At 43.4% G+C, this 22,907-nt stretch overlaps 1 protein-coding gene across 1 annotated transcript in view; it reads right to left on the bottom strand.

Moving 5' to 3' along the window:
* Positions 1 to 20,886, bottom strand: part of lrch4 (leucine-rich repeats and calponin homology (CH) domain containing 4) — a 46,066-nt gene extending 25,180 nt beyond the window's left edge. Inside the window, exon 1 of the mRNA XM_076087222.1 lies at positions 20,490 to 20,886. Coding sequence (XP_075943337.1) covers positions 20,490 to 20,661 — 172 coding nt within the window. The 5' untranslated portion in view covers positions 20,662 to 20,886. The remainder of the gene's footprint in view (positions 1 to 20,489) is intronic.
* Positions 20,887 to 22,907: the final 2,021 nt, after the last annotated feature.

Here is a 22,907-nt window from a genome sequence, read left to right as displayed (position 1 = left end):
CTGGTTGATTTGTCATAACGCAGGGTGGAAAACACAAAGACACAGGCTACTTGTTAGAGGCTGAATCTATGGCCAGTTAAATGAGCGACGAAAACATTTCCAAGAGCTTTCAACAAATAAGGGTGATGAAAACAGTCAGATGGGATTGAACCTTCAGGAAATAAATCCTGCAAGTGGCCCTCGCATGAACCAATGACCCGCGCTCACATTTCACTGAATGCTGGTTGGGTCTACACATGGGCCCTCTGACCGCTAACAGAGAACACCTGCTGTTAGATCACTGTGTTGCAACATGCTGAACACGTTTCAACCCACACAGCAGTACAGCAGCCATCTGTTGATGCAACTCTGAAGTGTCAACACAAGCCACGCCCACGCAATACTACTCAATCAATTTATGATAAATTACGTTCATATTGTTTACTTCCCAACTCCGCCTTCTCTAATTCTAATCCTCCCTCTATTATGCGTCATCAACATTGAGTGACGATATAGCGTTATCAAAATAAAACCGAAGCATCAAAGTGCAGTCTTGACGTTGGAAACAGATGGTTTGACAATCCCGACCCAAGGTCCACTTACTAGCTTTTTCCAGACCTTTCGCCTGTGTCACATGGTCTTCATCGTGGATGGAGCTCAGTTGTCATGAAGAACAGCCTGAGCTTCTCCAGGAAAAATGGGCATCCACTGATGAGGACCATGTGATACAGAAAAAACAAGCGGATGAACCTTGTTATTGGAATATTTAAAAACAGGAACATGTAACCTTAAATGTGCAACCTTTCCAAAAGATTTGTAGAAACGAACTGAATGTGTATTAACCGTCACTGTGAGAGCAGCTCTTACAGCCTGAAAGAGTGTCGCAGGGTTTCAAAGGATCAGCGGAGCGAGCAGGATTGGCCTGTGAGAGCACGGCACTGTGTCTAATTACAGGTCAGCATGTGATGGAGGAGGATCCACTTCAGCCACTAACGTCACTGCTGACCCACTGACCTCTACCTCTACACACTGGTAAGCAGGACTTTAGCAAAGTCTCTTAACACTTGAGGAAAACCCCATCACAACACGTTGGATAATTCAGTGTGAAAACAAAGGAAACACAACAGCAGCAGTCTCATATTGCATAAGCTGGGGCCTCACTCGGGCACTGTGACATCATCACACAGGTCTTCAGTCTGCTGCTCCAAAGTCTCAGAGACTACACTTGCACAGTTTCACAAGTTTGTGGATTATTTGCCTACTTATTCATGTAGACCGACAGTTCAGCACTTGTTACACACAATAACACAGATATCTTATCTTCCTTTCTACAAGGAAGTGTTAGAAGTCTTCATTAGAAGTCAATAGAGCTCGTGCACAAACTGCTGTGTGCTGTCGGGACAATTAACACACTAATCTGTTTGTAAATCTCATTACCTTCCTGGCACAAGACAGCTCCTGTAAACTGTCAGCGCCTTAAGAAGCTACAGTCTTCCTGTTACGGGCCTCTGAAGGCCAATACAGACGCTTAACTGATCAACCTCTTGTTGCCATGGCGTCGCTTGTGGTTGGGTGTGGTTCAGTGCATCACAGACACATTGCGGTGCTGATCGAGACACGCTAATGATTAAGCTCGGTGCTCACACATCTGTGTCACTCGGAAACAAACAGAATATCTGAATTCACTGACAGTGCTCCGTCCTTCTCCCATCAACCTCAGAAGAGTTAGTCTGCTTTTACAATGTCCCCATCAAGCTCCATAGGTCTGATCAGATCACTTACTATCTGCTGATACCAAGGCCAGTCCCATGAGGACCTCAATGACACAGCTGCACACTCAAGCTACATCCTGACGAAGTGGTACAAACAGAAAGAAAAGAAATGGAACCACAGAGGCTCAGTATACATATTACACAGAATGAGATGTGTAGCAGGAGAAGATATGCAGGCTGGATTCAAATATGATCTGAAGCTGAAATAACATGATAAGATTAAATTGTGGGTGTGAGAGAAGACGTATCACTCTGTTGGAGATGTTGGGCCTACAGAAGCAGGAAGTAGAGCAGAGAGATCTTTAACCACACTACAGCAAAGCTTGATCCACTTCTGTCATCAAGTTACTCTCTGTAGTGACATGAATATGACCAGCCTGTTTGTCCTTGTCAGCTAAAGATGAGCAGCTGCTCTTTGGTAATAAGGAAGAGAGAGGGGAGACAGAAGGTTCAACCACATCTGCTCACACTAAAAGAAGGAGAGCAGCCTGAGGTGCCCGAGCTCGCTTTATTCATTCTTCAGACAACTGCCCAGAGTTGTATCAACGCCTTTAACACAACATAAAAAATAGGTCGTATAACTAATAGGTATTATTAACCTCAGCACTGTTGCAATGAGCTGTAAAATACTTTGGGATGTTCCCGTTTGTGTTCTGGTTATTCTTGTGTTTTCCCACTAACCCAAGAAATGCCATGAGAAACAAGAGGCTATCAGGTGTCTGACCGGCTCACCTGCTTCAGGGTCGGGACTGACTTCTAAGGAGCATTATGAAAGCATCAACAGTCTGGATTTTTCCATGACGGACAAAGAAAAAGTAAAAAAGAGTGGGTGGTTCATGTTACATGTGAGCAGCTGATGAAGATCTGACCAGAACTGGAGAAAAGGAAAGCAAAGGCATGCTGCTAAACTCTTGCTTTCCTCCCTCAACCCTGGAATGCAAAGAAGAGGAGTAAAGGGACCAGTGGTGTATAGTAACGAAGTAGAAATACTTCGTTACTGTACTTAAGTCGTTTTTTTGGATATCTGTACTTTACTTTACTACTTATATTTCTGTTGACTTTTACTTCACTACATTTTGCAAAGAAAAGTGATACTTTGACTCCGATACATTTCCCCTGAAACCTTCGTTACTCGCTACAAAATCAAATCTATCTTTAGAAACAAAATGAATCATGAGACCAGCGTCGGGGACTGTGGTGGACCACAGACTGCAACAAGCAGGTTTGGTGAATCAGTGGTCCTAGCTTGCAAGTTAAATCATTGGTTAATCACGTTAATGCGCAAAACAAGTGCTCTCAAAGCCGCGGTGTTTAGATTCCCAGTGATGCCCAGGATGCTACATGCTATAGCTAGTGGGCGACAACACGAGTAGAATTCCACACAGGACGGGTGTGATGAGGAGAGGTGGATGGGTCAAACAAACACTGGTGTTTCCTCCAGGAGGCCGCAGTTTGTGCCGTGTGTGAAACGAGAAGCCAATGTTGATTTATTTGTGACGTGACTTCCGTACTTAAGCAACGCCACTTCCGTAGATATTTTAACGCAAACCACGATCTTTTCATAAACCTAACTAAGTAGTTTCATCGCCTAAACCTGAGTTGTTTCCTGTGAAGATGGACGTTTATTTTGAAAAGACAGTATGCATGTAACAAGCGAAAACAGACTCATGTTGCTGGACTTTTGCAGGAAAAACGCAGGAAAAGTGAGGGAGTAACTTTTCGTAAGATATCAATAAAACGGGGATGAATTTATATCAGTTTAAAGAGAGTGACATGAGAAGATCAATCTCATGTCTGTAAGTTAAATCAGCTATAATCACTCTTTTAAAGTGATTAGTGACTCGTCTAAAACATTTAAAAAAGGAATAACTTCAATAGAATCATTCTATACAATGTAGCTTCTTTACATTCTAATAGAATGTAAAGAAGCTACATTCTATTAGAATTGTCTTTTGAAGATGAACAGGACATTTTTCAGGTTCAAGTAATGACTGGGTTACTTTCGGTGCTGCTTTAGTATTGATCATGTTTTGATATTTGAGTCATTTTGTGGATGATCAGATGGAGTTATGATGGTAGCAGATTCAGCTTGAGCAAAACCTTTGCCTATTGTGTTCAAATCAGGCCCATAGGAGTTTACAAGGCAGGTGTCCTTTCTCTAAACACTGACCTGATGCATCAAGTGGATATTCTCTGCTGAACACAATATTATGCATTTGCCCTCTACATCCTCTAGTCGGAATGAGCATACTTATAAACGCACTGTTACAACTCCTTCATAGTGTCATATTGCTTTTCGGAGAATTATGATGATAAGTTCATAGTAGATGCAAAAGTATACTTATGTACAATATATTATGTTGAACATTGTTGCTCCTGGATGGATCACAGCCAACCCAATTATGTTCAACACAGCTCCATGTCCTTGGTCATGGTGCCACAGCACTTAAAAGAATAAACTTCATAATTCTCAAAATTCTGACCCTTTGCTTTTTTATTAACAGCATTTACTTGTACTTTTACTTTCAATACTTAAGTACATTTAATATCAGAAAATTACTTTTGATACTTAAGTACAATAAATATCAGATACTTTAAGACTTTTACTCAAGTAGTATTCTAATAGGTGACTTTCACTGGAGTAGTTTTCCAGTAAGGTATCTTTACTGTTACTCAAGTATGACTTTTGGGTACTTTATACACCACTGAAAGGGACAAACGGACAACCTCTCTTAAACACCTTAACCCTGCTGAAAGCTTGTAGCTAGAGCGTGTTCACACTTGCAGATTTGAAAACTCACTCTTCTGTGATTTACCAAATCAATACTTTTGAAAGTGTTCTGATTGGTGTGAGTTCATAAACTGTACCTCCATCCATCCTCACAAACCGTGTGGTGTTGATGAAGTACTAACAATGTCATTTCAAAAGCACAAGCGTGAAAGTGTATTCCATGTCACACTCCACAAAGAAACAGGGACCCTGGGCCTCCCTGTGAGCACAGAGGCAAGATGAGACTCTACTCATATCACGTTGTGGAGAAGAGGGGTGAGGTTTGTTAAAAAAAAGGTGCAGAGGGAGGGGAGGGGTGAATGAGTAACGGGCAGATGATACCAGCAGGAGAGCATGGACAATGGAGCCGAGGAGCAGCGAGAGAGAGAGGGTGACAAACAAACAAAGAGGCCGACCATGAGGAGGCCAAGACAACAAAACCCCCGAGAGGAGTGACTCAACAAAAAGAAGAGCTCTTTACTGGTTTAAGTCCTCGAGGCTGAGGGGCTGCTGGGAAAGAGCCACAAAGAACTGAGTCACAGGGAGAGCTCTATGGGTGGCCCTCAGACACCGTTCTGGGATAATATGCAACATTTTCAGATTTAAAATCAGAGATGCATCGATACCATACTAATATCAAGCGGATACTCACTCAAATAGCTTGATCGGGTATCTGTGATCATTTGGCAGATCTATTAAATTCAGTTCTATAGATATACACATTATATACTGAGATCCTAATTGTTGTTTAAGTTGACCAATTTGTTGCTGTTTACACTTGTAATTTCTGTATATTTTGAAGATTTTACCAAGTTGCTGGTGTAGGATTTTTTATTTTGAAAAATAAGTAATTCAGTAAATCTATATGCAAGTATTTCTTTGTTAAATTTAGTTTTACGAAGTTAGTAAAGCAATGTTTACGTCAAGCCTGACGTTTCGTCACACAAAAATAATGATCGCAGTCTCTTCACAGTGTTAATTAAACACTGGGATCAAACCAGTACTCAGTATGGGCCCATACACAAAGCCCAGGGTTAGATATTGAACTGTGCATCCATAACTTTACGTGACGTGTCAAAAGCGTTTCCCATCAGCAGCCCGTAGCCATGTAACCATTTTGGTGGAAATGAACGGTTAGATTTATGAGTAATGAAAGGCGTCACTGCTCATTTCAATCCGTCTTTGCTCGAGTAGACAGGCAGCTTATGGTGGCTAATGTTAGCTAATGTTAGATATTGTGTCCACTTCATTGTGTATCCAATATTCATTTTCTTTTAGCTCATCACATTTGTTCGTCGCTGCTAAATGCTAATGCTAAATACCGTGTGTTCACCAGCTAGTTAGTAGCTAGTTGTCGTCTGCTGTGTACAGTGGGCTGATCCCAGCTGTCAGCTGCTGCTGGACACCAGGGTGATGAGAGTGGTGAGAGTCAACCAGGAAATAAACCTGTGTACCTTAAAACCAAAATAAAGAACTGACAGCCACAAAAAAAGTGAGACAAACTGGAAAGTTCATGATCATTATCTTTGGGTTTGTTGCCATCAGTCATCACATTCACACTATATAAACTCATTTAATCCATTGTTAGTATAAAAATATTGAGTAGTGCAGCTTTAAGGTGATAGCGAGCTTTAAAGGGGAACTATGCCCTTTTTCGAAATTCATACAAATTATTTATATGGTCTAAGTCCGTCCAAAAATATTAGGAAACATGAACAACTCTCTCCCAAATCCCAAAAACTAGTGTTCTAAAACTCTTAACTTGTTTAAAAACCCTGACTGTTCCCCTACACACTTAATAATCAATACATTCATAAAAACATGTTTTGAATCAGCGTCTTTCATTTACCAGCCACACCTTAACTAGAGCGGTAGAGAAGTCCTGGAGCCGCCATGCGGTCTGATGCTGTTTGGCTTTATTTCACAATGTTGCCAATGACAACACAAATGTGTGTGTGCCGTAAGACAGGATGTGGTGGTGTTGATTCCTGTTACAGTGTTCGTTACAGAACGGTAGACAGAAGCTCTGTTGGTACGTGTGTGTGTGTGTGTGTGTGTGTGTGTGTGTGTGTGTGTGTGTGTGAACAAGTGATGGAGATAGCTGCTCCTAGACACTATGAGAGAGTCTACATTTTAATCAGGGCCAGAGGTAGGCGTCACTCTGTATATTATCACTTTGTAATTTTTACATTCTTCAGTGGCAGACTTTCACAATCGGATGAAAGGAAATATTTGGTGAAATGCACCTGTTGACCTGCCTTAACCAGACAATCAATATCAATATCCTAACTATGGAAACACATTCTGCAGCTGTGATTAAAAATTCAAAGTTCACTTCGTAGCTCATTTAGGAGATTTCTAGCATATCTACCTATTAAAAAATACAATAGAATCCCTTTACGTGGTTGGAGTGTCTGAACATCTGGTGAGTCTTTTAGGCACTACCACAAACTATTCAACACCTTAAGATCTCTGTTGGTTCACACTAACGACCAGACCTAGCCTAGCTTAGAGCAAAGACGTGAAGCAGGGCTCGGCATGCTGTATGACTTGAGAAATAGATTTTTTTTTAACGTTACATTAAATGCAAACATAAGCGGTGGTAGAAGTAAGACTGTTTCTCCGCAGCCCTTTCTTGACAGGCAGCTGCTGGCTGAGTGACTGTGTGCTGTTGTGACTACCTAAGCACAGTGACTCAGACAGACAACAAGACACAACATGTGAACAAGGTTGTTTTGGGCAATTCTATCAGTTTTGGTGGAGCTTCACTGGCAGAGTCCCCCACCTTCCAGTCTTTGTACTCAGCTAAGCTAACCGTGTCCAGCACCCGATGGCTGGTTTTAATGGAAACGCACTCTTTTTCTAAATGCAGATGTGCTCCTTTATTGCTTTAGTATCGTCCAGCCACCATGTTTGTTAGGGTTACGGCATACTTCCTTCTCAAAGCAGGTCACAGGAGTAAAGATGTATTCATTTCCTCAACAGAGGAGATGGAGTAAATCCTTTTTCTGATGAATTGTACTTGGGAAATCAAGTCAAACCTGATTCACTTGTCCCCCCCCCCCCCCCCCCAGTCCGTCTCCTTCCTCCTACACAGACTCCTCTCCCCTTCCCTCTATCCGCTCCCTCCTCTCTCTTCCTTCCCTCCTACAGACTCTCCTATGCAAAGCTCAGTGTGTTCATGCAAAAGGAGAAACACACTCAGAACTCCAGATGACACCAAACCAGTACACAGAAAACACGACTTGCGTTGTCAGGAAAGGACAATCACTAGAATAACTAGTCATTTAGAGAGTGCATTGGGCCCAAATACAAAGGAATAAGTTGAAATATCCCTGTTAGCTGACAGAGGGCACCACACTGCTCTGTCCCAGGAATTATAGCTTTGTAATTTAAAAAACACACTGAAGGGGGAGGAAACTACGGAGTGAAAGGTGAGAAACAGATTAAGCAAATGGTAGTGTTCAAATCGTCATGGCAACAGGCATGTATGCACACTGCAGTAGTGTCAAAACCAGTTACACTACAGAACAGAAGACACTGTCAACAGGATATGTATTTTTTAGGGCATTTCCAGCAAGCTGCCTCGTTCTGGAGGCTTGTATGAGACATTAGATCAGCTATAAACCGTGAGATGACTCAGGTCAGATACAGCACTGAAAGGGTTACAGCGAGTTAGGTTATGGTGTTATGGTTAGGAGGAGGGGGCCAGAAGCACATGATACATAATCATCTATCATGACACGGTGAGCTCTTCCAGAGTTAAGGGGCCACGCTACCAAAAGCTTTGTCCCCGTTATTTGAGTATGAGGGACACCGATGACCTCAGACACTGAAGTTTGGTTAGCTTAGCAATGCACTTTGTGGCTTAAAGGTAATTAAGACCTTTTCTGTGTGGGTGTGAGAGAACAAAGCAAATCTTCTTTCCCACCATAAATACATTAAGGTTCAAGCTCTTCACATGTTTTTATAATAGCTGGTTTTAGGAGGGGCTGCAGCCCCCTCAGTGCTCCTACTTCCCACGTCCATGCTGTGAAACATGAGAAGAAGAAATGTGTTTTCGTGCTATATTCTTTTAAAAAGGTGCTAGAAAATAAATTGTATTTGTAACTGTATTTTCATATGCTTTACGCCTATTTAATTAATACTTTTATACTCGTGCTACAATTTTGTGGCCTGTGCTCCAAAACTTTCAGTCTTCGTAGCACCAGTGCCATGTTATCATACAGCACTGACACCCACAGTTTTGCCCTTTGCCCTCGTGTATTTCCGACGCTGTGTGACCACCTTATACTCACACAACCTAAAAAGGCAGAAATTGTGTAGTCAATAGTACTACTTTAACTGCTACAAAAGTGCCACTTCATACAACCTCCACTCACAATGTAGGGTAATGAACATGCATTCAACTCTCATTTGACCCATGTTAAGCAGACTGCCACCACGGGTTAATCCCTGGTCACCACAGTGTGCTCCCCACACATTGCTGCTCCATTATACTACACTTTGTATAAATCTGTCATTAAAGTTAGTGCCTGGACTTCCTGTATTTGGTATGTTACAGCAACATCCTCCATCCTCCATCCTCGGAGACTGAGAGGAGCAGATTGTATTCACTGAGATGGTGCAGTAATGTAAAGCGAGCTCTAAAGTAACTGAGTACATGCAGACACATTGCCATTTGAACCCCTCCGAGGCCTCGTGCCTCCTCCATCGTGCTCAGACTTCCTCTGTGAATCAGCCATCTGGACACCAAACACTGAGGGACTTAATGGAACTGCTGGGTTACATAAGACAGGCAGGGCCTGGGCTTTCATTATTCACCAGGCAGTCTATTCCACACCATGAGATTATTTACACACACACTCTTAGTGTTACATTGTGTTGCGGGACAAACAGAGCCAGGAGGAATGGGACTGAGGCCCATTAACTAATGGCTGCCTGCTGAGCCTGGAGCACACAGTAGCTACGCCAGATAAAGGAAATAAAGAACGTAGAGACCCTTTCATGCCACCGTGTCCTGGTTTCAGACCCATCCTGGGACCTTTGGTGTGGTCAGCTGTCCTCCAGCCTCTATCAACTTGTCTGTCCATGAAATGTCAAAAGTTTAAAAACAAAAGTGTGCTGCTTGGCTGGATTCCCTCATACACTGTCCTGCTGCCAGACATACTCACTAGAGCACAAAATGTGGATTGATCCACTGCTGAAAATAGTCCCAGCTAATGCACTATTTTGTCCGGTTTGTGTAACGCGTGTTAAAAGCTAAAGGAGACGGCTGATTAGCCATGCAGCTTTAATGGTACCAACAGTTCCCAATGAACTGATGAGGACCGGTTTTGTAGGTCATGTGGTCCTGGCCTTGCATGTGGTTCCCCTGCTAGTAGCAGAGATAGAGAAGAAGCTAGCTTGTATCACAACAGGGAGAGTCTACACATGTAACTATGGCTCTATGAATTCTGGATGTTCATCATTCACAGCACAGCAGCTGTTTTATCAGCGGGCCTAGCCCCTCTGGGAATATGTCATGAGCATTTTTAACAATTTACAGACCAAACAAATAAGTAATTATTTAAGAAATTAATCAGTTTATTCGTCGACAACAACAAACATACAAACAAAATTAACCGATAGTTGCAGCCCTACTATTACTGTGGTTGGTCTTTACACCTGTCAGGGTCTCCAGCTCACAACAACCCTGAACAGAATAAGCGGGTGACAAAATGGATGGAAATAATATTGAGAGCGTGTTAAGTTAGTCCACGTGTGGACCTGACATAATGCATAAGAACAGGAGTAACTCCCAATGCCACACCAGTTGAAAAAACTCATTTTAAGGGCATTGCATTTTAAAGCAAAGAAAAATGAAGGCTGTAAAAAGTGACTTCCCTATTTAAAAGTCAGCTTGTGAATGCAATCTCACTCCCAAGTGTCAGATGTAATGCAACTTGTGGAAGTTCCCAGCAGTTCATGAAAAAGTTAAAATTCTCAGACACTACTCACAAATTACAGCTCACTGCTTTCAGGGTTTCAGGACAGGGTTGGGCGATATTGCTTTAAGAAACACAAGGATATATGAAATGATTGTCCCAAAAGAACCGCTGAAGAGAGACACGCATAGATACGAGTATCTATGGACCGGAGACACATATGTAGCAACAACATAAGAGTGTATTGTGTAGGAAGCGCTATTTGACACAAAGTGAAACATTTATTTTCCTTGTCCCTGCCCTGCATGACTACACGCTGTTGGATGGTGTGTTTTAAGACTGGAGCGTAGATTTGTGTTGCCTCCATCTTTAGACCCGATGCGTTTATCACACAGCTAAAAAAGAATCTCTTCGTTCACGTTCTCTGGCTCTCCTTATTCGTTTTTTATGCACTACAACAAAACAGTGAAGCACAGAGAAAGCAAGAAAACTAGCACAAAATTCACAGGCGAAAAGTTGTTGCATAATATAATAACCATTATCAGGACCAACCGATACCGTGTTGAACGATAATCTCGTCATATCCCAAGCTTCCTGCGGTCGCTGTTTGGCCGTCTCACTTGACCTCAGCTAGCTGATGACTGGTCGTGCAGAGAGACCTTCACACCTTAAAGCAGCTGAATGCTGCTCACATCCAGATACCTGACAACATGCTCTCCACCTCGTGACTCGCAAGAAACATCTGCTATGGCAACCGTGGAGTAGTTTGTGGTCCGTGGTACTCCACACACACCCAGACTCCAGACCAGGCTATGTATGGCACAGTGCATGTTTGTTGGCAGACTGGTAGTGTTGTCTCTGCCTGTTCTCTGGTTACCTCCCATGGGACTGAGGAGGGATTCCCCCTCCCCACCAGCTGCTGTGCTCTGAGAGAGCTTTCACACAGAGAGGAACGCTCACACATTCAACTAAACATACTGAAAATGAAAGCACCACTAAAGAATTGAGCGCACTGCAGCCTCATGTATTTGAATGAATAGGTGACTTCTGGTCCCCGTTAATGCAACAATGCATGAAGACGTCCACGTTACAAGACAGGAGATTCACTCTATTAATACAAGCCATGGCATTCATTAGCTGACACTTACAACTTGCCAAGCATTTATCAGTTCATGAAAGATTCCTTACAGTTTCCCCATGAATATCTTTTTAGAGGAAATAGATCCATCGGGCACTCTTTTTTCTGTGACATTTATTAACTGATAGAATTGGATGGAAACATGTTGGCTGACAGAAAGTGTGTGGCAATCAGAAAGTAGTCAGAGACAGACAAAGCAGAAGTGAAGGCTGAGTGAACAGGCAGCCCACATCCGCAGCACAGAGGAAATGGAACACACACACGAACACAGTCTCATTTAATGACACAGAACAGATGTAAACAAGCGAGAGAAGGCAGCGGCCATATGTCGAGCTCCACACACAAGTGTGCACACGCACAAAACCAGGGCTGGTTCAGCCCGACCATTAACTGACAGAACAGTGTAGTCGTGTAGTTTCTAGCAGCTTAACCAGAGAGCTTTTCAGCAACACACTTAAAACCAGGCCATTTGTTTTAAGGAGGGGTGATTTACTGTGTCACTCTTTATATGTCATCACACTTCCCTTCAGAAAACACGCAAACAGGAAGTTTCCATGAGAAAACTGATACTTTCAGTAATTAATTAAAGCTTCTAGCTGCTACAAGGTGTATGGTGTGATTGACAGTGAGTCTCTGTCCCCCCCCCCCCCCACACACACACACACAGAAGAGGACGGCTGCTCCAGCAGTGTACCAGTTCTACACAACTGGACTGTTGTTAGACTCTGCACAGGTTCCTACAGTGTCTTCAGGTTTTTACGGTAAGACTGTAAACCCATGAAATGGTTTGAATGAATTTAGATAAGATGTAGATATAATTCTTCAACACACTGGTGAGCAGGAAGTCTGACTAAAATGGTTTCAAAACATCACGAATGACTCAAACATTTGAGAGCAGGAAGGAGGAGAACATGACTGTGACCTATCTTACACTTGGCTCAGAGCGGAGCAGACCAACACAGTTGTCATTTTAACGCACAGCGCCAGTAGCAAATGTGTTTGTTCTCAAAATGAGGCGTGGTCAGGCGCACACTGGGCGCAATGCTATCATGAGGCAGCAGAAAGCGATTGGGACATTGACATTGTCTAAAGTCAACGGTGCAGTATTTTCCTGCTGTATTAAAGGCATATTATTAAGATGGCAAGATGTGCAATAGATCCCAACGAGCTCACACTCTGCTTGTAACACAAAGAGAAGCACAGCAGCACTTTCTTCTTCAGATATATACATTATACTGTCTAATGGAGTTTTTGATTGGACAGAGGATTGTTAAACAGCAGAGGCTCCACCTGCCAAGCCTCCTGCTGCTGCTCCCGGCATGAACGCTTTCACTACGTGTACAAGCAGATCTGCTTCATCAGCAGAAAACTACTCGCTTCTCCTATAAGCAGAATCCACTATTCAAATAGCAATAAAGGGAATGGAAGATGACACTCTTGAGTAGTTGAATTCATGTTATCAATTAAGAGACTAGAAACAACCCCTTGTGCAACTAGTCGGACACTCCCTACTTGTGCCATGCACTTCAGACCGTGCGCTATAGATCGTTTAAATAGGGCCCTAAGAGGTATGCTAGCATGCTAACGTTGACAGTGTTCACATGTTGATTCTCAGCAGGTAGAATGTCTACTATGTTCACAATCTTCCTTCCTTCCTATCTGGAGGTTTTTGAGCATCCTTGTCTTTGTGCTGGTTAGCTCACCAGCTACACTGTTGAGCCATCAGTTCCTCCTGTTGCTAGATGCTGCGTGCAGTGGTTAGCACAGAGCTTCCGTCTGGAACAAATCCAATTGGCCCAGATATTTCAGTCCCGACCAAAGAAGGTGACTGACTGACTCACCAACATTGCCCTCCCAAGTACCAGGCTAGCCAGGTGCTCTGGGAAAGACGTTCTGAGAGGACAGTCCCGTCTCTGTTCTAGGAGTTGTCAAAGCTCTGTTCTGCACCATGTTTCACTTTCTTTAAACCAAACTAACCTTCGGTCTCAGCCACAACATACAGAGCCAGGACTTTTTGCCCTGAGACTTGTTCACAACTTGAATCCAATGTAGCAGCTTACCACAGCTGTCGTCCTTCACAAAAGGAGAAAGCTGCAGCGACTTTCAGAGCCACTTTTTAAAGCAGTATTGGAGTCCAACAGAGACTCAGCGGAAGCACTCATTAGCTACAGCCTGACTGTTTCTACAGAATTGGGCCTGAAAAGCAGCAGGGAATTATTTAGGCTTTTAGTGGTTTTCCAAACAGTCTGATTGACGGTAACAGAGCTACCGTCATGACCTCAAAACTGCTCAACATAAACAACTCAAACCAAAGAGCTACAGGGACTTTTTGGACAATGAAGTATTTCACTTATATTTGAAGTAAATGTTTTTAGAATGGGTGTACAGCCTAATGGAAAAATAATCAAGCCTTTAAATTCAATCTATGAAATAACACAATGTGGGAAATGAGACAGGTTGGATATTTGACGAAAGGCCAACATCAGGTCTGTAACCATTACATTACATTAGTCATTTAGCAGACGCTTTTATCCAAAGCAACTTACAATAAGTGTATTCAACATCGGTTTTCGAGAGAACTAGTCACCAGAAGTCACAAGTGCATCTCCTTTCTTCAAACAAGCATCTAAGAGCATAAACCAGAGCCAACGTACAGTGCAGAAACAAACTAATGCAATAAGTGCCACAAAACTAATATGAATACAATAAGTGCAATAAGCTAGTATGAATACAATAGATGCTAAGTAAGTGCTAAGTGGAAGGCTCAGGGTAGGCCTTCTTGAAGAGGTGAGTCTTCAGCCTGATGAAAGATGGGCAGCGACTCTGCTGTTCTGACGTCAGTGGGGAGTTCATTCCACCACTGTGGGGCCAGGACAGAAAACAGCCGTGACCGGGTCGATCGGCTGTACAGACCTCTGAGCGACGGGGCAACCAATCGCCCTGAGGAAGCAGAGCGAAGTGGTTGGGCGGGGGTGTAGGGCTTGACCATGGCCTGGAGATAGGAAGGAGCTGTTCCTTTCACTGCCCTGTAGGCTAGCACCAGAGTCTTAAACTGGATGAGAGCTCTTACAGGGAGCCAGTGTAGAGAACGGAAGTTGTGTCGGAGATGTCAGCCAAGCACGCAGTGATGCGTGCCTCCACTTGAGTGTCCCCGGGGGGAAATGACAAGACCAGCTGGGTGTCATCGGCATAACAATGGTAAGAGAAGTCATGCGAGCGAATAACAGAACCCAGAGATGTTGTGTAGAGCGAGAAGAGAAGGGGGCCCAGGACTGAGCCTTGTGGAACCCCCGTAGTCAGCATGCGTGGTTCTGACACGGCCCCCCTCCATGTCACCTGGTAGGACCGACCTGTCAGGTAGGATGCAAACAGGGAGCCATCTTACAAGAACATGGTATGGAAAAATCCCCACACACACACACACACGCACACACGCACAATTCATTATTTCTCTCAGTCAGCTGCCAGCCTTCTCAGTTGTGGTATGGTGCGTGTGTTTGTTGGCCGTCCAGCTCCCCTCCTTCTCTTAACAACAAGCTCTTGTCTCTCACATCCCCAGAGGTCGTATGAGACTGGAGGTCAGTTTATTGCAGCAACATTTCCATTGCTTCTGCGACTGAACAAACCCAAACTGCTCTCACACGTGCTGTTGCTGGTCCCCACCGTCCTGCTTTAATAAAGTAAGAGCTCAATATATAGTTTATTACTAGGAGGGATGTGCCGATCCCAATCACAGTTCTTTAATATTGAGTAGACTTTTATTTTTCTGGGCCTGAATCTAAATTAGAAAACTAATTTGAATCCATGGAGAGGAGACACAGTGTGGATCTGCTGTGGCCAGAAAAGGGATCATTCCTTTATTGCTTTTGAACTCTAAGAGTCTCTGCTTGCATTCCTCCCTGCATCTTGTTGACGTATCATTAAGTAACACTGCTGGCTGCCTTCTTCTCCGTGTTATTTTGTGCGCTGTACACTTCACTCACCCACCATGCATTGTTACAGCGGACGTTCCCGGAGCAAATAAACAGAATCAGAGATGGACTGGGCTTCAGATAAGAAAAGTGACCGTAGCAGCTGTGTGAAGAATAAAAAAGAGAGAAAGAAAGAAGGAGTTCAAACCCCACCTACTTTCAATAAGCACACACATGACCAATCACTGCTAAAGTGGGTGTGGCTGTCAGATTGTTTCATAAACTCAGAGAAATCTTAGAACACATCCTCTTCCCTTGTTGTGCTGCTGGACAGCTGGGTTCAGATGCTATTAGATTATCAGACAGGACGTACTGAGGCCTTAACAAATGCTCCCACGCATGTCAAACCTGGAGGCATCCAAGCCAAAACAAAGAATGACAAATATTGTATTGCATGTCATTTGCAGGTGAAAAGATTTTACAGACTTAGAACTAAATATTTTTGCCAATCAATCAATTATATTACATACTGTAATAGTGAATTAGATGTTTAAGTCATATGTCAAGCAAAAAATGCCAAACTTGCGCCCTTTCCAGCACATCAAATACTTTTCGTGGTCAAATATGAAAGTAAACTCAATAGCTTTACATTTTGAACAAGCGTGAACCAAATGTTCATCAACAAAACATCACATAGTACACTAGTAATGTTCTTCTACTTCATTGCATTTATTATATTTGTCATTTTGCACACTTATTAGAAAATATATTTTTGGAATGAAAGTGATGATATAAAAGATATTAATGATTCAGAATATTGGGGCTCATTCCGCAGCTTCAGTCCAGAAACACAAATATCATTGTTTCAAACCCATACTTGGTAAACCTTATCATTAAAGCAACGGCCCGAGGGTGAGCTGTGTGTATTCACTTGTGAGTCCACAAGGTGCACACCACATACAATAGCTGGGCTTTGTTCTCCTCCACCGCTCTGGGCTACCGGGAAACACTCTGGGGGAGGCGAGCCAAGTCTCCTCCTTTGTGTGTGTGTGTGTGTGTGTGTGTGTGTGTGTGTGAACCTTTGACCTTCCTCAGGGAAGCTGCTCCAGTGAAGAAGAAGGGGGGCTGATGTTATCATAACCACTGCTGGGCCTCCCCCGCCTCGTCTTATCCCAGTTCAACCAGCATATTCATGTCCGTCTGTAACATCCTGCCCACCACGACTCACTCTGGATATTAAATGAGCTGCGTCTAAATTCATTCATGATTTGTTTATCCTAATTATTGACATTTGAAGTGAACTTTGGGCTGATTGGTTGGCTGAACTTCTAATTAATTGACCCTGATTGTTGTGGCTGCTCTCAGATGAATTACATAATATTCAATTCAACTGTCCATGAGTACATGTCTGTAGCTCAACACAGCTTTCAGCTTAGTGTTCTTATTCTCCTGCCTGCACATCGATGATGCAGACAGAGTGTCACCATTATTATCAACCCTCCCCATGGACAACCAGTTTTCATCCAACAAGCTCAGACAGGCTGCCTGTATGCTACCTGTGTAGCACTAAACACCTGAGGGGCAAAATAACAGGAGAGAAGATTTAGCAGCTATAGAGAGATGCTCCTCAGGAGTCAGCTACTGGACATTAGAAATACTGGATTTATTTATCTCCATTTCTCTACAAGGCAGTCAAATAAAATCCATGTTTTGCTGTTTAGAAGTGAAAGGGGGTTTTCTACTTTGATATGAACATAACTGATCACATGAGCAGGACATCCTGTTGACACTTCCTTTTCCATGGACATGTGACACATGATGTCATGATCTGAAGTTGACTCATGGTTCAATATTGAGGCAAGATTCCTTCAATAGGTTAAACGTTTCATCATTAAAACCAGTTCAGATGTGAAACGCTTTTGGCCAAATTAACTATATGCAAATATAGAAGTGATCTGTGTGCATTCAACTGTAATAGACTAACATAAGACTAGGCCACTCTGACACTATGTTTACAACTTGTGATTACATTAGAAACGGAATCAAATATCATTTCTATTAATATTCTGGAATATCAGACATTTTGTAATTGTACCGTTGATGACACCACTGGTTTCCTGAGGGAAATAAAAGAGGGTGTCTCAGCCTTGTGCCACCTGATTAGAATAGACAACACAGTCCACCTGCCCTGTGAGAGGCGATGCCAGGATGCAAAGACGGCATAGTGTGGCTGAAGCTGGAGCACAGGATATCTGCGTGGAAGCATACAGTTTGGACAGAAGCAGAGCAAATACTAGCGCAAGCAGAGCTATGTGAGTGCAACGACAGAGTTTTGAGGGAAAGCATTACAAAATCTGAAGTGATGATTACAATTTAAGCCTGGTTATAAGCTCTTCCAAACTTTACATATCGAGAAGGTTAAGCCTCTCATCTTTAGCCTTACTATAGACTCCACCAGTCGAAACACAAAGCATCAAAAACCGTATCTACACTCCAGTCGTACCAAGATCCACCGAGGATGGTCTGACTGCCCCGGGACACAGGGAGGGGGTTAGGGGTGGGCTGGCCCAGCTTGGACCTAAGGCTGTTCCACTACCCAGCCTGCTCCTGGCTGATGTCCGCTCACAGGAGGTGGGTCAGGATGAAATAGAACTCGGCTAGCCCAGCAATAATACATCAGACACTGTTGGGCCTACATCAAGCAGAGACCCGGCTCCATCGAAGCATCCTGGATCGGTGTGTTCCGTGTCAACAGAGCGCAGCGCTCCGACGGAGGACGTCGTCTACCTCAGACCTCACATCCATTGTTTCAAGAAACAAATACTGCAATTGCAAATTGTCTCCTGTCCTATCTGGTATTCCAGGCTAACCACCAACAGCTTATTAGCTATGAGCGTGATTTACTGTAATGCTCTTTGTCCCTCAACCTCTTGCCCTCTCCCTGACTAGAGACAACTGCTGCTGAGCTGTGTGTCAGCAGGAGAAGAAGAAATCACATCAACGGCATTACTAAATATCAAACTGAACCTAGTTTTCCCAATATTTGATCATTATCTTCAGAAACATTATGTCTGCCTGTAAAGAGCTTACAGTGAGCTAGTAATGCATCACATTCCACACACTTCCCTCGCTTAAAGATTCTCTCTCACACACACACGCGCACACACACACACACACAGTGCTGCAAAAACATGTATTCAAGACTAAATGTCTACAATTGGGCCCATAGAAGAGCACGGCCCTAGAATTAGAGCGGAATGAATAACAGATGAGTCAGGATGAGGCAGTGTGACAGTCAGCAGCTGCCTTGGTCACTTTAGAGGTGAAGCCAAGGCGGATGGAGAAGATGAACACATTCCATTTGGACATTTCTTGATGATACTTCTTGACATCCCTCTGGAATTTATGACTTTTCCTGTTTTTAAACTGAAAATCGACCCAACTCTAATGGCTCAAGCTCCAAAGTTCTGCATACTACACTTCCCATAATGCATACTAATAGCATCATTACACCCCACTTGCAAGATATATTCCCAAGTCTTCAAACTCCATGTCGCCAGTTTCTAACACAGGTTTCCCACTTTCCCCAATGACATCACTATGACATCATCAGTGTGATTTTGTAAGACAAAGCTCCTCCAGAGCCACAGATGACAATAAACAACTATCTTCATGAGTAATACACATGAAGAGTAAACTGTACAGTGTAAGCAGCTGTTGCCCCTTTAAGCCCAACTTGTTCTTCCACTGACTTGCCAAGCTGGATCATTAGTTTATCACAGAACCTGCGCTCGGATAAACTCAGCTATGGGATGTATTCATCCCCTCCGTAGTCATTAGGGTCGGGTTGCTCCAGCGGCAGGTGCCTGTGCGTGTGTTTGTGTGTGTTCAAGGCCTTCTCATCCCACAGGGCCTGGACCCGGGTTGTTATGAACAGATGGTCATAATTACCAGAGCACAGAAAGCAGTAGCAGAGGATAGGGGTGCTGCTCTAAAGCCCTGTAGCCAGACTGATTTCAGCAACCTGGATGGTGTAATCCTCTTCTCAACAAGGCGAGGCCTTTAATCCACAGCGTGCTCCACACCGTCCTCACTGTTAGCTTTGACTCTCTGTTATCAGTGGCTTTCTACAACGTGCTGAGAAGTCAGCTCAATGAGATGAAGTGACACACAGTCAAGAGACAGTCCAGGAAGCTGCTCACTAAAGGTTGCCATGTTGTTACACTCTGGGCTCATCAGTCACAGAAAATACTAAAGGCAACCGAAACCTTTACCAGAACCTTTACCAGAACCTTTACCAGAACCACTGTTCAACACCACAGTGACTAAAGCTCGGACGTTCAGTAAAACGACTCGAAGACAACCAGCGTAGACCTGTTTCAGTCGCCTATAAGAGGATGTGTTGAGGAAGAGGAACTGGTATCTCACGGGGTTTTTGCTTTTTACTTTGAAGTCCACTTCAAGAAAACACGTCAAGCTTCTTCTAAAAAGCTGGAGCGTCATGCGGATGTGCTTAAAGAGAGCAGTAAACAGCCCATCGAGTAAGCCTCCACCTCACAGAGTCCACCACGCGGGGACTTTAGTTTAAGATATAAAGACGTCTGCTGCACACATGCTAACGGAAACACTTAGCTCACACTGCAGGTTGGTTAAAAAAGACGTTATGGGCCACTTTTATGAATATTCTTATTGATTTCAGAACAGTTCGATGGGGTACCCACGTGCCGACATAAGAGGGAGGGCCTGGTGGTTTGAAAGAAGTCTTAATTCATCATGTAGGAGGTCTACAGTTGTGACAGTCATCGGGACCAAACAAAGTGCGGAGCTACTCGAGCGAGTCTTGTGAAACGTGTCGGCGCAGAGGAAGGATGAGCCGACTCCGTTAGAAGAAAGAAGCAGGTGGCGACAAAACAAAAGGCGGTTCTCGTAACAACGGCTAGCTCGCTCGTACTGCTTTGTAAGTTAAGGAAAATAGTGAAAAAGCAAACCGACCTGCATGCGTAATGTCGGACAAGTCGCAGTTCCTGGCGCTCCGGGGAAACTCCTTCAGCTTTCGGTTCGACAAGTTCAGAGCCCCGCTCGCGGCAGCCTCCTCGAGCGCCTTCTCCACGCTGCGGCTGGCCGCTACTGTGGCAGGCAGCTGGGCTCCATCCCCAGCAGCCATCAGACGCTCACGTCTACCACCTCTTTTACTTTGTTGGAAGATTCCGCTCCACTGTCATACCCCGAAGATTGTTATGAACTCCAAAAACTGAGAGCGCTTCTTGTAAACTTCTTTCAAAGTACAAAATTAAATCCGAGAGAAATCAGTTGGCGTTGTGATTGCGTCTCTCACACAACGGGAGCTCCCGTTTCCACTAGTAAGCGAGAGCGGTTCAAGCTGTCAATCGTTCAGGAAGTTGCATCAAGCTGGCAAATTTACGGGAACACTATGGCTTTCCTTCAAAATAAAAGCGCAAAACTTCAGAAGAACGTCACAGTTTTGATCACACTATTCCAAAACATTGAGCTCTGTACATCGCCCACTTTTAGGTAGAGCAGATGAAAAAAGAACTGTTAACTGTTACAGAGTACAACTTAATTCAACATATTGTAAGTCAGTAACTAAAATCAGGTTTAACTTACCTATTATTGTGGACACACGTTTTTAAAATGATATCATATCTTTCATGCCAGTGCTGCATAGAGCAGATTTGAGACTTGTTAAGATGTAATGATTCAACATGCAGTTAAGAAGAGGGGACTGATTTTCAAGACTCTGTTTCTGTGATGTAATACAAAACATTTTGGTTGGGTCAGTGTTTGCCTTTTGTTGACCTTTATGGAGGGATTTTTTCAGCAACATACAATACCTCTTAAACACTTTATTGCATAGGTCTATGTAATCTTGTACTAATTATAATGACATAATTTTGTTAGTAATCAATGGTAATCACTTTTTTTTAAATATAATTCAATAGCCGACTCATTGAATAAAATATGAAAATCTTGCCTTACTTTCTGCTGAGCTAGTTTGGCTGCATAGTAAACATTTTATTTTTATAGTCACAACCGGAAGTTGACCAAAACGAACGTTTTTTTGTTCTACCTGGCTTTTTAGAAGGGTGCAGCCAGTGCGAGAAAACGATAATGATGGGCGTGGTCACAATGCGAGTGATTTGACTGACACTCGTGGGGGCGGGGTCTCTGCTTGCATATGATTATAGCTTGAAATTGAGGAGAAACAATACGATACTTGATGCTATTACGAACCAATCAGAATAAGAGTAGTACAGACATAATTAACACATGAACCAATCATGAAGCTGGGTGCGTGGTGAGGCAGCTGGCCAGATGATCCAATGAATGTTTCATTTATCATGAATGAAAGCTCATGTCATATTAATGGAATTCTGTTCAGTTGTTGTTGGTCTTAAATAAAGTACTACACCAGTGTGTGTCCACTGTGTTGGTGTGTCTCAATACATGCACGTGTCTAAATGGCCATATAAGTGCAAATGCAGCATCAGCAGGACTGCATGGTCCCCCCTCGCCTCCCGTGAGGTTTATAACCCTTAGTCTTATTCTTCCATTCTTTCAGGAACAGCTGACTCCCCTCCTACACGCACACACACACACACACATACACACACATTTTTGCACCATTTGCATTGTCCCCTCCTCTCCATGCATCCATCCTACTCCTTAGCTCTTGTGCCCTCCCTCCCACCCTCTCCCAGCATCCCATTGGACCATCTGTCAAAGTCCTGTCTGACTAGTTGTCCAGCTGCGACCAGGGGAGTGTGTGCTGGGTGCGTGGGGGTTAACTTTCACTACATGCACTTGTAAAATTAATTAACATTCACTGGTTAACTCAATCTGCCAACTGTATTTCTCTGAGATTGCAGTGAAAGCACAGCATTCCTCCCCCACCCAGGGGGAGGTATTGTGATATTGCTTGGGCTGCTGTTTTGAGTTCTCCTTTGTTTGTCTGTTTTCCATCTTATGAACGATAAAGTCTATGGAGGATACGGGGCCGCAGATTCTGTTTACTGCTGTTGCCGTTTTTCGGGTTAACTCATAACACATATCCATTATTAACGAACATAATGAAATAATCCATCAGTGCATACATTTTGGACTTAAACACAGTACTGTGACAAATACTGAAGGAAATAAGTTGGCAGCCTAATTAATGGGCAGGGGAGCACACTGGTCAGGGTTTGAACATGGCCTGGTCCCCTTCTTGATCTAAATGTGTTGTACAGCAGGGATCTACAGGCTCCTGTGTTTGCTGAGAACAACAGGTTTCACACCCTCACTGTCCATAGCAGGCACCATCACAGTGTTGCCAATGGTGATGAAGAAGTCTCAGCACAGGCATCCTGAAGCAACTCTTGTGACTCTTTTCGTTATTGTGGTTTTAATACT

The sequence above is a fragment of the Anarhichas minor genome, unplaced genomic scaffold (assembly GCF_050575085.1).
Source record: "Anarhichas minor isolate MPS153535 unplaced genomic scaffold, ASM5057508v1 ptg000009l, whole genome shotgun sequence".
NCBI lineage: Eukaryota > Metazoa > Chordata > Actinopteri > Perciformes > Anarhichadidae > Anarhichas > Anarhichas minor.
This window is presented reverse-complemented; position numbering and strand designations above follow the sequence as displayed.